This window comes from Ursus americanus, chromosome 9 (genome assembly GCF_024610735.1).
Source record: "Ursus americanus isolate L20-20 chromosome 9, mUrsAme1.1.p, whole genome shotgun sequence".
NCBI lineage: Eukaryota > Metazoa > Chordata > Mammalia > Carnivora > Ursidae > Ursus > Ursus americanus.
In genome coordinates, this window is record NC_142135.1 from 71,994,665 (window position 1) to 72,009,808 (window position 15,144).

Genomic DNA, 15,144 nt, shown 5'->3' on the forward strand with positions numbered 1-15,144 from the left:
AAAAAAATTAAATAAAGCCTGTTATTTATAGCACAAACAACTTTATAACAAAAATCTACTACTCCATCATTTCAGTATTTTCCTATGTTCTATTCTAGGCTTTATACATAATAACACAAAATTTTATGTAACTGTAATCATAGTGTAGGTATTTTATATTCAGATGTTAATTAACGCAAGGTGTTTTTTCATGTTACTACTGAACCATTATAAAGATTATTTTTAAGAGCTCCATTAAATCATGTTTACATGTTTTCTTCATATATGTAACATATAGAAAACTGAATGTGCAGATGAAATAGAATTATTATTCTAGAGCTCATAAAACAGTATGTTAATATAATTTCCTCAGATAATAAAAATGAGTTATGATATTAAGTTCTATTTCCTGCCTTTGAGGAGAGGTGTACAATAACCTTACTCAGTATGAAAATCAATTCAATACTGAGAAGGTATTAGGCACCTATGCTAATGCTCATTTTCTGTTTCTGCTACATGGACTATTTTTTCAGTTTAATAATTATTCTAGAATTTTGCTATCAATCAATCTGTTTTAAGACTGTGAAACAAACAAACAAGACTGTGAAACAGACCTTTTCTCTACCTGCAAAGTAGGGTTATACTAACAAGCCTCTGAAATTCCAGCATGTCTCCAAGTCACAAAGACCCTCAAATGACTACTGGAAATAATTCCAAGATGGCGTTCTTTTCGTTCTAAAGGGTTATAATTTTCCTGAGCATTAAATGATCTAAAGGAAAAAGCCATTCTTTTCTCTTTACCTATTTTGGCTCTAAGTTTTAAGAATATGTATGAAATTATCTGAAATTTAAAGGATGAATGTTTTAGTTCAAAAAGACGAAGTTCAAAGTAATTGGTGATTTATATGGCAATTAAATTGTGTTTAAAATAAAGTTGCTTTAATTGAAATCTAGTAGCAAGCATATTGTTTTGTAGGGGTCCGGCCTGACAATTTTTCTCAACTTTTTCTATTTTATTTTATTTTTTAAAAGATTTTATTTATTTATTTGACAGAGAGAGAGAGAGACAGCCAGCAAGAGGGGAAACACAAGCAGAGGGAGTGGGAGAGGAAGAAGCAGGCTCCCAGCAGAGGAGCCTGATGGGGGGCTCCATACCAGGACCCCGGGATAACGTCCTGAGCCGAAGGCAAACGCTTAACGAAGGCAAACGCTTAACAACTGAGCCACCCAGGCGCCCCAACTTTTTCCATTTTATAACATATATTCTCCTTCTCTTCTTTTTGGAAAAGAGGCTTCATGAAGACAGCCCCAAAACTCAACCCAGCTTCAGGCTAAGAACTAAGTATGTAGCCTTGGCTTTCTTTTGCTTTTTATACAGTGCTGCTTGTTGCTCCCTCCAGCTCAAATATACCCGAATTTACTTCCACTCTTCAGACCTCTTTTCAAATGCTACTTCCTCCAAGAAATCTCTGTGATCTGTGGAGAAGGTTAGGTTTTTGCTATCATATATAACTGTACTTCTCTAATACAACTGTAATTAGCTAAACAGCTACATAACAATTGTCTTAATATTGATCTCCTTTGCTAGAAAGTAAACTCAAAGGGTGTAGGGACGGGCTGTGTCTTGTACCCCAGTGCCTACCAGTGTAGCTAATACAAGGAAGCACAAAAAGCATTTGTTGAATTGCATACATGCATGCATGTATACAAAGATGACAATACTTTTTAAATTAAAGTGTTTGATTTCCTTTTGGATTGCTTTTCCGATTACTCCACAAAAACACAATGACAAACAGTAAGAACTGCTTCAAACTTAAAATCTACTACAGTAAACTATATTACAAGTCTAGCACATAATCAGCCTGTGAGATAACTGGGGTAGATATACCTGTTTAGGGATGAAAAAAAAAGATTCAAGTGGCTAAACTCACACACCTAATATAAAGAAAGCCATCCCTAGAGTCCAATTCTTTGGTCAGTTTTTTTCCTATCCACTGGCTATCTTCCACGCAGGGCAATGTTTACCCCAAACACATATATTCCAAAAATACAGCTCAAAAACTGATGCAATTAGCGTTAAGTCTTTTATCTCAGGTAACTAGAAATTCTATTTAAGCGCATCTGCGCTTTAAGAAAACTTAAAGTTTTCAAAAATGTTAACCCACCGAAGTTACTCATCTGAAAGTCTTCAACTTGTGATGTCACAGCCACTAAGAAGATTTCATTTTACATTTCGCTTCCCCCGATTTTTAAATGTCCCCTCATTAAAACGAAATAAATCAGCTACCACATTTTTCCACAACAGCCTACAAAGTACATTTGCTCTTTTACTTAATGGCAATCGGCGACCTCTCCGTGAAGCCCGACTTTTTTTTTCTGAAACATCACCCTGCCCAAGAGTCTTACACTCCGGCCGTCGATCCCAATGTCAAGTAGTTTGCAAGGCCTACAATTCTGGGAAATAACTGTGCTAGAGATGAAGCACACGTTTTTACTTACTCCACAAATGCCCTGGAGCAGAGGCAAAGGATCTTATAATCCTCTTCTAGGTCTTCAATGAAGAGAAACATTTCGGCCACGCGGCTCCACTTCTCGCAACACATTTTACTACCTCAGTGCAGGAAGCTCTGCGGGAAACGGCACGGAACAGGGCTTCCCGGCCTCTGCTCGGTTCCTGGAGACCCAAAGAATGTCTCCCCGGCGCGCCGCGAGGGGACATCAAGGGTTAGGAACGGGCCCGGGGCCGCTCGAGCCTGTAGCGGGCTGAGGAGCCCCCGCCGGAAGTGGCTCCGGGCGCCCACGGGAAGGGGCGGGGCGATGGCAGGTGTCACACTCAAAGCCGTCCGGCCTGCAGCCGCCGTTTGTCTTTTTCTTCCCAGGTTGCTCGGGGGTGAAATCGGTGGCTGAAATTTCTCCTCTTCCCTCAGTCGCTGAGCCAACGAAGAGCTCCCGCCGCTGCTCGAGGGTGAGGGCGAGCCGCTTCTGCCCCTCCCGCCCGAGGTGCGTCGGTTCTCATCTTGGCCTCCTCGAGCTCCTCCCCTCCGGGCGCACCGCTCCGCGTCCGTCGCGCGGGGCTCAGAGCGGCCAAGGCCGCATGTCTAGTCTCCGTGGGGCAGCCCGGGAGTCCACGGCGCGGGCGGGCGGGCGGGCTGGGCTTCCCGCCGCACTCGGTGTAAGCTCGCGCACCGGCGTGGCTGGGATGGGTGATCCTGCCTGGGTCACAACGAGTCCATTCACTCCGCCGCTCATCCCCCCTCGCGCTCAGAAACCTCGTTTCGTCTCAACTTGGGCGGCGGGGCGAGGTGTCAGAACCTCGGCAGAGGCCTCTGGGCTTGCCCGGTGACCTCTCTTTCCAGGATCCGAATCGAGCCTCAAGTACTCGGGCGGCCGCAGGATAAGTGGCTAAGAAGGCTTCCAGACAAGTCAGGCTTGGAATCCGGGTTTGATGATCCATTGCTACCTGTGTGATCCGGGCAAGCGACTTAACCCTTCTGAGGCACCTCGTGATCCTCTGTAAAATAGGAATGACGAATAGTCCCTGCTTCCTAGGGCTGCTGGAAGGACTAAATGAAACTGTGTATATCAGATCTCTTTTATGCTCTTAATAGTTTTAGTGGGTACCTACTTTGTACGCGGCAGACACTGCGTTGGTCCCTGGGGTTGGCAGCCTGTAGAGCAGGTCTCTGTCCTCAAGCTGCTGATGCGTGAGAAAAATACGTCTGCAGTTAACCGGGATCCCGGAAACTGGAACACCACGGCTAGATTTGAGAAAGGCAGTTCGTATTTGGTGTGTGGTAGTCGTTGAGACTGTCCAGGCAGCTTCCTCAAAAAAGCAAGTTCCAACTTGAAGGCGGTTGGAGCATTAAAGTACTTGGTTGTGCTATTAATGCCCAAATGGCATTGTTATTTCTTTAGAAGGTACAACAACTGAGGTGAAATCCGGATATTTTAGACAGTCCCTAATATTTCGGTCGCGTTTACTATTGGATGGAAATAGAAGACTAATTTTCAAATGAAATGTTTATTTCCACATCCTTACTGCTGTCTTACTTTGATGTCCGAGATATGCTCATTTTAGTGACTCAAGGTAAGAGTGTTGCACAGTTGCAGCTACCCCAGTATAGATGTGCCACATTTGGATGATGAGGATAGGTTAAGAAAAAAAGGTAGAAAGTAATCATCAGAGTGGAAGATTTTAGCTAGAAGTCGAAGGACATTCTGGGGTTTTAAAAAAACTTAAAAAGTAGCTCATAATAGAACCTAAAGTGTAAAGCTTGAAATCTAAAAGGTATTGTTTTAAAGATAAAATGATTAGGTTTGCCAGATATATTTATTTAATTTCTATTAGGTAAAGCTACATTTGGTTTGAAGTAGAATGCTTATTCACTAAAACTGAGTCCTAACCCCCCTGTTAAACAATTACTAAAAATGCAGGGAGGAAAAGGGATAATTAACTTTATTTCCGTGAGCATTTAATTTAATTGGTATTTTCAATGTATCTTCAGTATGGCTTATATACTAAAAGTAAAAATGGATCTGCTGCCATCCATGGCACTAAAAGTCCTAATGGATGGGTGTTTAAAAATAGATTTATTTACTTAAGGTTTTCTAGAAAACAAAAAATCCTCTGTTCTGCTTTATTAGTTTTTGAAATACCTTTATTTTAAAATGTTTAAAGTCAATTACAGTAAATGTTCCTCATGATCAATATCAACATGGTGATATTTTCTTTATATATGATGCACAGGACTGTGTTTAATTGTAGATTTTTTTTTTTTTTGATAAGAAGTGACCTGGAGTTTTGGGAATTAAAATATTGTATCTCCTCCAAAACATCTTTTAACAATTATAGTTTTTAATTGGATTAAAATAAATTGGTAAGGAGTCAAATATAGCCTATGGTAAATTGGAGGGGGAGAAGGGCTGGGCAGAAGTAGAGGGAAGAGAGAGATTGCAATCTTAATATTTTCAGCCTTTCTGTGTGAGAGAGAGAGAGAGGGAGGGAGATAGTAAAGAAAGTGTAATGAAAACCAGAGTAGGAAGTAGGAGAACTGGGTTTTAATTTTGGCCCTTGGTTCTTCACTGAATTTAGTAACTTTGGGCAAATCAACTTGGCTTTCTCTTTTTAACTGGTTTCTGCAAAATTAAGAGATTGCATTCATTAAATTCTAAAGCCATGCTCTCATATTATCAAAAGTATTTTGCAACTCAAAATCTTGTTATTCAGACTCTTCCGATAGTTTTTTAGTGGCAAGTTCTAGGGCACTGTCTTGGTCCACATCTTTTGTCAAAGATTTGAATGAACACAGGTAAGGTCTATCTTTATGTAGCTTGTAATTTGTTAGGTGCCTACTATGTGCCAGACTTTATTATTCTAAGTGCTTCACATATGTTTTCTCATATGATTTTGTTTACCGATGTGTCCCTAGGTGTTTAGAATAGTGTCAAGCACAAATTATTTGTTTAGTAAGCATGTTGAGTAAATGAATTAATAACCCAATGATTCTTGTCTGAGCCGTGCCCTTTCTTATACACTGTATTCTGTCCCCTCTGGCCTAGTCAAGGACTGGTCCCAACAATTATTCCTCTTCTGCATTATGTGTTTCTTACCTCCCACTGACGCAGTACCATTGGTATTAAAGACTGCTATGTTTTCTTTCATCTTAAAACAATAACAGACTTGGCCTACATTCCTCCTTAGATACTCACCCATTTCTCTGTTCCTTTTTGCATCAGCATTCCTCTGAAGAGTGTCCATATTTGCTGTTTCCAATTCATTTCCTCTCACTTTTTCATGAATTTACTCTACCTGACTTTCATCCCCACTGTATCAAAATAGTTCGTAATTATCAGGGTTTGTCATTGTCTCTGTGTTGTAAAACCCAGTGATCCGTGATCATTTCTTAGACCTCTCTGCATCATTTTAAACAGCTGAATACTCTTTTCTTCTTGAACACTTTGTTACTTTGACATACAGGGTGCCACTCCTGGAAGGGAAATGCTGGTTCCTCATAGTTTTCCCAATTTCTACAATGTTGAGTGCCCCAAGGCTCAGTCCTGGGGACTCTTTTTTTATTTTATATTTCTTCTCTGAAAGGATCTTTTTTAGTTTCATGGTTTTCATACAATCTATATGTTGCCAATTCCCAGATATATTTCTCCAAACCTGATATTCCTGCTAATCTCTATGACCAGCTGCCTATATTTAAGGTCTTCATTGGGATGTCTACTAGAATCTTAACATGTTCAGAACTGAATTCCTGATCTCTATCCCACTCCCAAACCTGTTCTTCCTGTAACTCTCATCTTTTCACAAGCAAGCTAATAATGATGACAATGCTAGCAATACTTACTTAGTGCTTATATAGTGGTGGGTACTCTTCCAAGCTTTTTTTTAAAAACATATATTCTTCACAACAGTCTTAGTAGATGGGTACTGTTATTATCCCCACTTTACAGATGGAGAGACTGAGGCAGACTTGATAAGTAACTTGCCTAGGTCACAGTAAGTGGCAGAGTCTCCTGGAATACAGACCCACCTTGCCAAAAAACCGTGTAGTCAACCCAGACTTCTTTCTCTCACGCGTTCTACATCCATTCATCAACAATTCTTTTTGGCTCTATCTTCAGAGTATATCCAGAAATTGATCATCTCTTACAGATCTTCACTCTGTCACCCTAGTCCAAGCCACTTTCATCACTCATTTTCAATTATTGCCTGAACTTCCGATTTGTTCCCTGTGCAGTGTATTCTCAACACTGCAGTCATTTAAAACCCAAGTTAGGCAGTTTCACTCTTCTGGTGCCTTCTTCATCTCACTTAAGATAAAAACAGGCCTACAAAATTCTGCAGTGCTACCCCTCTGCCCATTTCTGACAGCTCTCCCTATCGCTCTTCCTTAGCCTGCTTCCTTGCTGCTCCTCAGACCTCACCAAGCACACACCCTTTGTATTTACTTTTGTTTTAACCAGGAGTTCTCCTCCAAATACCCACATAGTTTGTTCCTCACTTCCTCAGGTCTCTGCTCAAGTGTACCTTTCAAAGAGTCCTTCCCAGGCTACTGCATATACCATAGCAACCCCCCTCCTACCCTCTTGCCTGCTATAGACCTCCATTTTCCTCTTACCCTGCTGTGTATTTTTCTCCATAGTACCTATCATCTAATGTAGTGTATATACTATTATATCCCAGTTTTACAGATCTTAGTGAGCTGAGGTACAGGTGAGTTACTGTACATGCTCTTCTCAACATCAAACAAATAGAGTCAGTCACGGGGAGTGACCTGAGTGGTGAAAGGTTATGAAACTAGGGTCTGAGGAGTGGTTGAAAGAATTAAGGGTTCTGACCAGAAAAATGGGATTTTGCAGCTTATCATCCCTTTGTTGAAACTTAAGTTTGTCTAATGGAAGAGGTTCTGTGGTATAGAACTAGGTCCGGTAGGGAAAAGTTACAGTGAGGTGAGTATGTGGAAGGTCTTTTTAGTAGTTTGATGGATGGTTTTGAAGGTGGAGTCGGACACATTTTGAGTTTTCTGTTCTGGAAAGTTTTAAATCAAAATTGAGGATGCCCATTTTGGAGGAGGTTCTTGCATGCAGCAGTGGGCCACTGTTCAGGAACTACTTATGAAGATACCCATGTAACCCCACTGACCGGATGCCTCCCTATGCACTGTCCCTCTTTGCTGTACTGTGTTTGTATTGTGTTTGTTTGATAAATCAGAGTGTAATTGAGGATAAGCAGTATAGTTCTATTACCGATTTGAGTGGGGGGAAAGTACTAAAGGTTTTAAAATCGCAAGGTGTTATGATCATATTAAAATCAGAAATGAGACTAGATTATTAGGGCAATTGTATAAGCAGTAGGGTCAGATCATCAAAATGATTGGTTTTTTTAGGCCTAGGAAAAGCTCCTGTTAACATATTTGAGAGGCTGTCGTAAATTTTAATTTATTAACAATATTTAAAATCTCTTTTTCTGTTGAGGTGTAATTCACCATAACATTGACCATTTTAAAATGTACAACTTCATGGTTTTTAGGGTATTCCCAAGGTTGTACAACCATCACTACTATGTAATTCTGGAACCTTTTCTTTATTCCCAGAAGACACCTCTGTTTCCATTAGCAGCCGCTTGTCTTGTCCCCTCCCCCAGTCCCTGGCAGCCACTTACCTTTCTGTCTCTATTGATTTAGCCTATTCTGGGTATTTCATATAAATGGAATCATACAGAATGTGGCCTTTAGTGTCTGGCTTTTTTTATCTAGTATGTTTTCAAGGTTCATGCCTATTGTAGCATGAACCATTACCTCTTTCCTTCTTATGGCTGAATAATATTCTGTTGTAGGGGTGGAGCACATTTTGTTTATCCATTCATCAGTTGATGAATATTTGTGTTGTTTTCACTTTTTGGCCCTTAGGAGTAGTTTCACTATCAACATTCGTACACAAATTTTTGTGTGAATGCATGTTTTCAGTTTTCTGGGATATATACCTAGGAGTAAAATTGTTGGGTCATAAGGTAACTCTGTGTTTAACGTATTTCCACAGTGGTTGCACATTTTACATTCCCACCAGCAATGTGTGAAGGTTCTAATTTTTCCACATTACTTTTTTCCACTTTTGTGATTCCAGCCATCCCAGTGGGGGAAGCTCTCATTTTAAAAATAGTAAGTTTCGCTATGTTTATGTTGCCTTGTAAATATTCAAACCCTGATACATTATAGGGGTTCAAGTCTTTAGATGGATTGATGAGAATATGATATAAAGCCCACATCATTGTGTGGTGACAGATGGCAGCTACACTTGTGGTGAGCACAGCATAACATATAGAATTGTCAAATTACTATGTTGTACACCTGTAATGAACTTGGCATTATGTGTCAACTATACTTCAGTAAAAAAAATAAACAAAGCCCAGACTGTGGGCTTAATGTGTGTTGTGTTTACCTTCTGTTACCATAGCAGTCCTACATTTCTCACAAGTAAATGCTATTGGTTACAAGGAAATTAAATTAGACTAAATCTTCCATCCCTGGAGGACTAAGTCAAAGTGTATGCTCTGTTAATAAGTCAGTCAGCAAGACAGTCTTGGCATAAAGACAACATATAACTGCTCTTGTATATCTGCCTCTCCCTCTCCCTCTATTCCTTTCTTTATTTACTCATTTCCTGTCTATAAAGGGTTTGAGATGGTTTTCATAAAGATTATGTAGCATGGAATAATGACAAAATATCTCTAAGAATAGAATCAGAACCAGGGAAGATATGAATGAAAGAAGGAAATCTTGTGTAGGAGAACATGATCATAAGAGCTAATGTAATTATATCCTTGAATATCATATTGACATAGCTTATTATCTGGCAAAGTTACTGAAAATAGACATGGTCAGTTACACATTTTACCTTCATACTTTTTCTCCAAAGAAGCAAAGGTTGTTATAGCTCTGAATTTTAAAAAACGTCTCAGGTGGGGCTTTATGTAATGGAAACAAATGGTGTATAGAGCTGTCCTCATTAAAGCATTGGTAACAGTATAATTTTAAACTGTGATACACTAGTGAGGGGGTATAATATTTGTCACATATTTGTGAATGTCTCTTCCTATTAATTTTATGGACACTTTAGGTATTAATAATTATCTTTTTTTAATCATATTTTTCTTCCATTTGTATACTGTTTTCCAGAACATATGCACTGAAGCTTGGAACAAGATATTTACCTAATTTCTGGTAAGTTAAGTGACTGGTTTAGAGATAAATGATATGAAATAATTGTATGGCTATAGTTTCAGTCATTGATCACTTCAGAGAAATTGTAGTGACTGTAAGATAAAATGACAGTGATAAATTTTTATTATTGCATAGTGTTAAAAGAATAGTGGATTTTTTTGTAAACCTGCTTGTAAAAGCTAGTAGCCAAAAATGTATATCACCATTTCCTAAAGAATTGGGTTACTTTTATTAAATTAAATATTGATGCTTTCTTTTGTGAGGAACAGTTATCTCAACATAACCTAGTTTAAGATAGAAACATTCAGTATGATCCACTTAAGATGTAAGTCAGATTATTAAGATCAATCCGAAACTTCATTCTTCATCAGGTTTATTTTTCTCTTTCAATTATAGCTTGTGAGTTATTTCAAAAGCTAAACCTGACATGCTTCATGAGCATGCAAATGAAACCTTATAATTTTCACATTGAAGTCTGCAACAAAGTTAACCATTAACAATCTACTCATTTTTGGTATTAAGAAATGATTCTGTGTAGTGTTTATGTAGACTAAAACATTTAACTTTTCAGCTGTGAAAAGAATAACATTGGATTATTTTTCCTTCTAGTGGCCAAATTAAAGACCTACCATGACAATGAAGAAAGAGACTGAATTTGTCATTTTCACCTAAAGAAAAATGCTAGACAAAAATCAAACCTGTGGTGCAGGACAGGATTCTATGCCCTATATGACTTGTCTGATTCACATACTTGAAGAATGGTTTGGTGTGGAGCAGTTGGAGGACTATTTGAATTTTGCAAACTATCTCTTGTGGGTTTTTACACCACTAATACTTTTAATACTTCCTTACTTTACTATCTTTCTTCTCTATCTTACTATTATTTTCTTACACATCTATAAGAGGAAGAATGTATTAAAAGAAGCCTACTCTCATAATTTATGGGATGGCGCAAGGAAGACGGTGGCAACTCTCTGGGATGGACATGCAGCCGTTTGGCATGGTAAGCAAGATTACTTTGTGTGTGGCTGTTCAGGTGTGTGGCACTGAAACTGTATCATCATTCCATTTTATTGATTGATAGTGAAAAATATAAGGGATATTTACTATGTCCTTTTATCTCTTTGCATGCATTGTGTAGATATATGTCTTTCTTAAAATGAGTTTTCCAAACACATTAGTTTCCATTAAACAAAGACATGCAACAGTGTAGCCTCTTACTATAACCTAAAATATTAGTTTATATGTGGGACATCTAAAAGACTAAGAAACTAATTAAAACTGTATAGAAACCTATTTTAAAAATGCTTTAACAATTTAGTATTTAATTCCATTTTGTTCAAAATAAGTTTGACTTTTCTAGTGTAGAGATTTTTAAGAAAATGAATATTAACTAATAATATTAAATATAATTTGTATACTGTAATTTACCCATTTTCTGTTTGATTCATTTCAGAGGTCACATGTCTCTTGAATAAATGAGATAGCAACAAGTACCTTTCCAGGATATTCATTCTTTTCTTTATCATTTGAGAGATTGTGTTGTTCTACATTTAATGATTGGTGGTTCTTTGGCTAACATGAAAATTGCCCTCTTGTGGCCTATTATCAAGGACTTGGTGTCTTTCTCTACCAATTTTTATCTTACTTGTTGGTCATTTTTGCGTTGGGACTATAAAAATACAGAGAATTCAGTAGGTATGTAACAAAGATGTACTTTCTATTTCATTTGGAGCATCAAAGTGGCATCACAGAAAGACACAGAAGCACAGATTTTGAAATAGATACCAGAGGATGTATACCATGGGACTACAAGGCTGCTATTAGCAAAGATCACCAGTGACATGCTTATTAGACCAATGTGTCATCATTTTAATACTACATGCAGTCTTATAAGTCTTTTTTGAGCACTTCTTATGCCATACACTGTTGAATGTTTAACATACATTCTTTTAAAACTTAGAATAAATTCGACATATTATCTCCATTTTACAGTTTTCCTGGGAGGAAGTTAAGGAACAGAGAGATTGTTATTTGCCCAAGACACACTAGGAAGTAGAGCCAGGATACAGTCTCAGATCTGTGCTGTGTGGTCAGTTTGTCCGAGGTTGGGGATTCAGGGTCAAAAGTAGTGGTATTCAGCAGGTTTGCAAACAGGAGCCATATGCCTTTGATGTAGTGAATTCTGAGTATTACTCATTAATACTAGTGCTCTTGCCAGTCATTACAACTCTCATATCCTTTTATGGTTGTTTTACATGAGACAAGGTGATACTTCCTCATGTCACATGCGTACATCTGCAGAGACTACATCTTTGTTGGCTTCTGTTGGTTCATTGTCTTTAATACAGTCACACACCACTTAAGTAACTTTGTTTCTAATACTGGTTGGGAATATGTATCCTCCCAAATATACACCCCCTATATTTCAGGATAATATATATCATAAGGAATTGAGTTTATTTATGTTTTAGGAGACATGATTTAATTTAGATAACTTCAAGCACTAAGTTTATTTTGTAGTAGAATATATAATTTTGAGGTGTTTTTATCTTTCCGAGGTATTTTTAAATATGCATTTATGGCTCGGAGGTAGTAAGATATATAGTTCTTAGCCTGTTTTAATTTTTTTCATGGTAACTTGACATTAGATTTTATTAGGATAAGTGATACTCTTTTAAAAGTGATTTTTCCTTATTCAGCCATAAAAAACGAGGAAATCCTGCCATTTACAAAGACACAGATGGACCTTGAAGGCATTATGCTAAGTGAGATAAGTCAGACAGAGAAAGACAAATACTGTATCATTTCACTTATATGTGGCATCTAAAAAAAAGAGAAAACCCAAACTCATTGAAAAAGAGGTCAGACTTACGGTTATCAGAGGCAGAGGATGGGAAAGGGGGATTGGAGGAGGCCGGTCAAAGGTACAAACTTTCAGTTATTAGATAAATAAGTTCTAGGGATGTAATGTACAACATGACTATAGCTAACACTGCTGTACAATATATAGTAAAGTTTTTAAGAGTAAATCCTTAGAGTTCTTATCACAAGGAGAAAAAATTTTTTTCTTTACTCTTCTTTTATCTATATGAGATGATGAATGTTAGTTGAACCTGCTGTGGTAATCATTTCACAATATATGTAATTCAAACCATCATGCTGTATGCCTTTAGCTTACACAGTGATACATACCAATTGTTTCTCAATAAAACTGGAAAAAGTAATCTTCTTTGCCCTGTTGTTTAGTGACATATATAAAAAGCATTTGTGTGCATATTTGGATTTTGTATTTGTATCAAATCAGTTTTTTTTTTAAATCTTTTTTTTTTTTTTTAAAGATTTTATTTATTTATTTGACAGAGGGAGATAGCCAGAGAGAGAGGGAACACAAGCAGGGGGAGTAGGAGAGGAAGACGCAGGGTCCCAGCGGGAGAGCCTAATGTGGGGCTCGATCCTGTAACGCCGAGATCACGCCCTGAGCCGAAGGCAGACGCCCAACGACTGAGCCACCCAGGCGCCCCTGTATCAAATCGGTTTTAATTCATGCTTTTTAAAGAATCTTCAGAGGAATTTTTCAACTAATAAAATGTTCATTGTAAAAAAATGTGGCAAAAAAACATAAGAAAAATGATGGTCACCTAAAATTTACTATTGGAATTGCTGGTGTGTTTATAATTTTTTATATGTGTTGCCAACTAGTATTTTTCATGTCACTAAGCCTTAGTGACTTCTAATGACTACATGGAACTCTGTGAATCTTATAATGAATTTAGTCAGTTATCTGTTGAACCATCATTTACTTATAATTTGTTCACTGTAAGTATCTTTGTATAAGAATCTGTCCAGCATTTTCTGTTTTGAAGTTGTATTTTATGTCATACCGTATATAATTTAAGTGCTCTGTCATTTTTCAAAAAATTCTGTGATTCTTACTTGCTGCATAACATAATGCCTAGTGTAAATTGGGAAATACTAATTTGATGTTTCTTAAATACCTACATTTCTAGGCAGTTTGATTGGTGGTAGGTCAATGAAATCCCTACCCTCAAGTTAGCTTTTAAAATATTAAAAATTTTGACTTATTTTTCAAAAAACATTATTCCTAGAAAATATGAATATTTTTAAAAGCTGGACTCATAATATTTAATATTTCCCCTGAAAATTAATAGAGTCAGGGAGAGTCCTCAGGAAGATACCAAGATAATTTTGAGAAAAGTAAAAACTATATATTTTAGCACAACTGTGAAGATAATGAAGACTGTAACTTTCACCTTAGGGAGGTAAGGAATATTTCATTTGGGGGCTTTTAGTTGTTTGTTTTTTTAAAGATTTTATTTATTTATTTGAGAGAGAGAGAGAGAGAGAGCACGATCAGGGAGGAGGGGCAGAGGGAGAGGGAGAGGCAGACTCCCCACTGAGCAGGGAGCCCAATGTGGGACTCAATCCTAGGACACTGAGATCACGACCTGAGCCGAAGGCAGACACTTAACTGAGTCAGCTGGGCGCCTCTTAGTTGTTTGTTTTATCTTGTTTTATTTTGTGTTTGTTTTACAAGGGAAATTTCCTTCATTGTCTGAAAATTTGTATGCTTACCTAATGCCATCTTTAAATTCATTGGCAGTACAATATTTTTGAAAAATACGATGGTTTGATTAAGTAGGCTGATCATACGGTTTATTATTTATGTTACTGAGTTTTTTTTTAAATGGACCATAATAGCACAAACTCAGCTTTCTTTTACTTTATATTTTATTATTATTTCATAAAGAAATGGATACATTTTATTCACTAAAATGGTCCTATAAATTAAACGGTATGTAGCAAAGTCTATGGGAAAATTAAATTGAGGTATTAAGAGACATTCCCTCTCTACTTCAGTTGGAAAAGCATTTCCTTTAACCTCTTCTGTCTTCTATTGAGTGAGGGACTGCCTGAGCTTCAAACCAGGTTCTCTCCGACTACTGGCTGGTGGCCTTGACAAGTTACCTAACTTCTTTTTCCACTTCCCCCTCTCCTTTCTCCTCCCTGCCTTTTGTAACAATTATGATTATTTTTAAACTTCGTTTTTTTTTTTAAATTTAGAATTACAGAGTAATTTTATAATTAAATTAAATAGTACCAAGATTCCTGCTTATTTTTCACCCAGCTGCCCCAAATGTTAACATCTTACATAACCATTTCTACAGTTACTGACTTAATAGTGGTAGAATACCGTTAACTAAACTACAGATCTTACTCAAATCTTACCAGTTTTATCACCAGTGTCCTTGTACCAGAGTCCCATGCTGCCTTTGGTTGCCATGTCTCCTCCAGTCTATGGTGGTTATTTAGTTAGGTGTTCTGTTTTGTTTTGCTTTGTTGTGTGTGTCTTTTATGACTTTCACAGTTTTGAAGAGGACTGTTCAATTATTTGTTAGACTCTCAGTTTAGATCT

At 37.5% G+C, this 15,144-nt stretch overlaps 2 protein-coding genes across 3 annotated transcripts in view; one reads left to right on the top strand and one right to left on the bottom strand.

Annotated features, from left to right (window-relative positions):
- The window catches only part of TGS1 (trimethylguanosine synthase 1), a 39,018-nt gene extending 36,189 nt beyond the window's left edge, over window positions 1-2,829 (bottom strand). Inside the window, exon 1 of the mRNA XM_045789074.2 lies at window positions 2,479-2,829. Coding sequence (XP_045645030.2) covers window positions 2,479-2,582 — 104 coding nt within the window. The 5' untranslated portion in view covers window positions 2,583-2,829. The remainder of the gene's footprint in view (window positions 1-2,478) is intronic.
- A 1-nt stretch (window position 2,830) lies between these two features.
- Window positions 2,831-15,144, top strand: part of TMEM68 (transmembrane protein 68) — a 44,669-nt gene continuing 32,355 nt past the window's right edge. Inside the window, exons 1-3 of one of the 2 annotated variants that reach the window (XR_015725844.1) lie at window positions 2,831-2,979; window positions 9,663-9,707; window positions 10,317-10,710. Coding sequence is in view for 1 of the 2 variants with exons in the window: in XM_045789076.2 (XP_045645032.1) it covers window positions 10,386-10,710 (325 nt within the window). In the remaining variant the exon portion in view is untranslated. The remainder of the gene's footprint in view (window positions 2,980-9,662; window positions 9,708-10,316; window positions 10,711-15,144) is intronic. The other variant, XM_045789076.2, reaches the window with a different exon arrangement.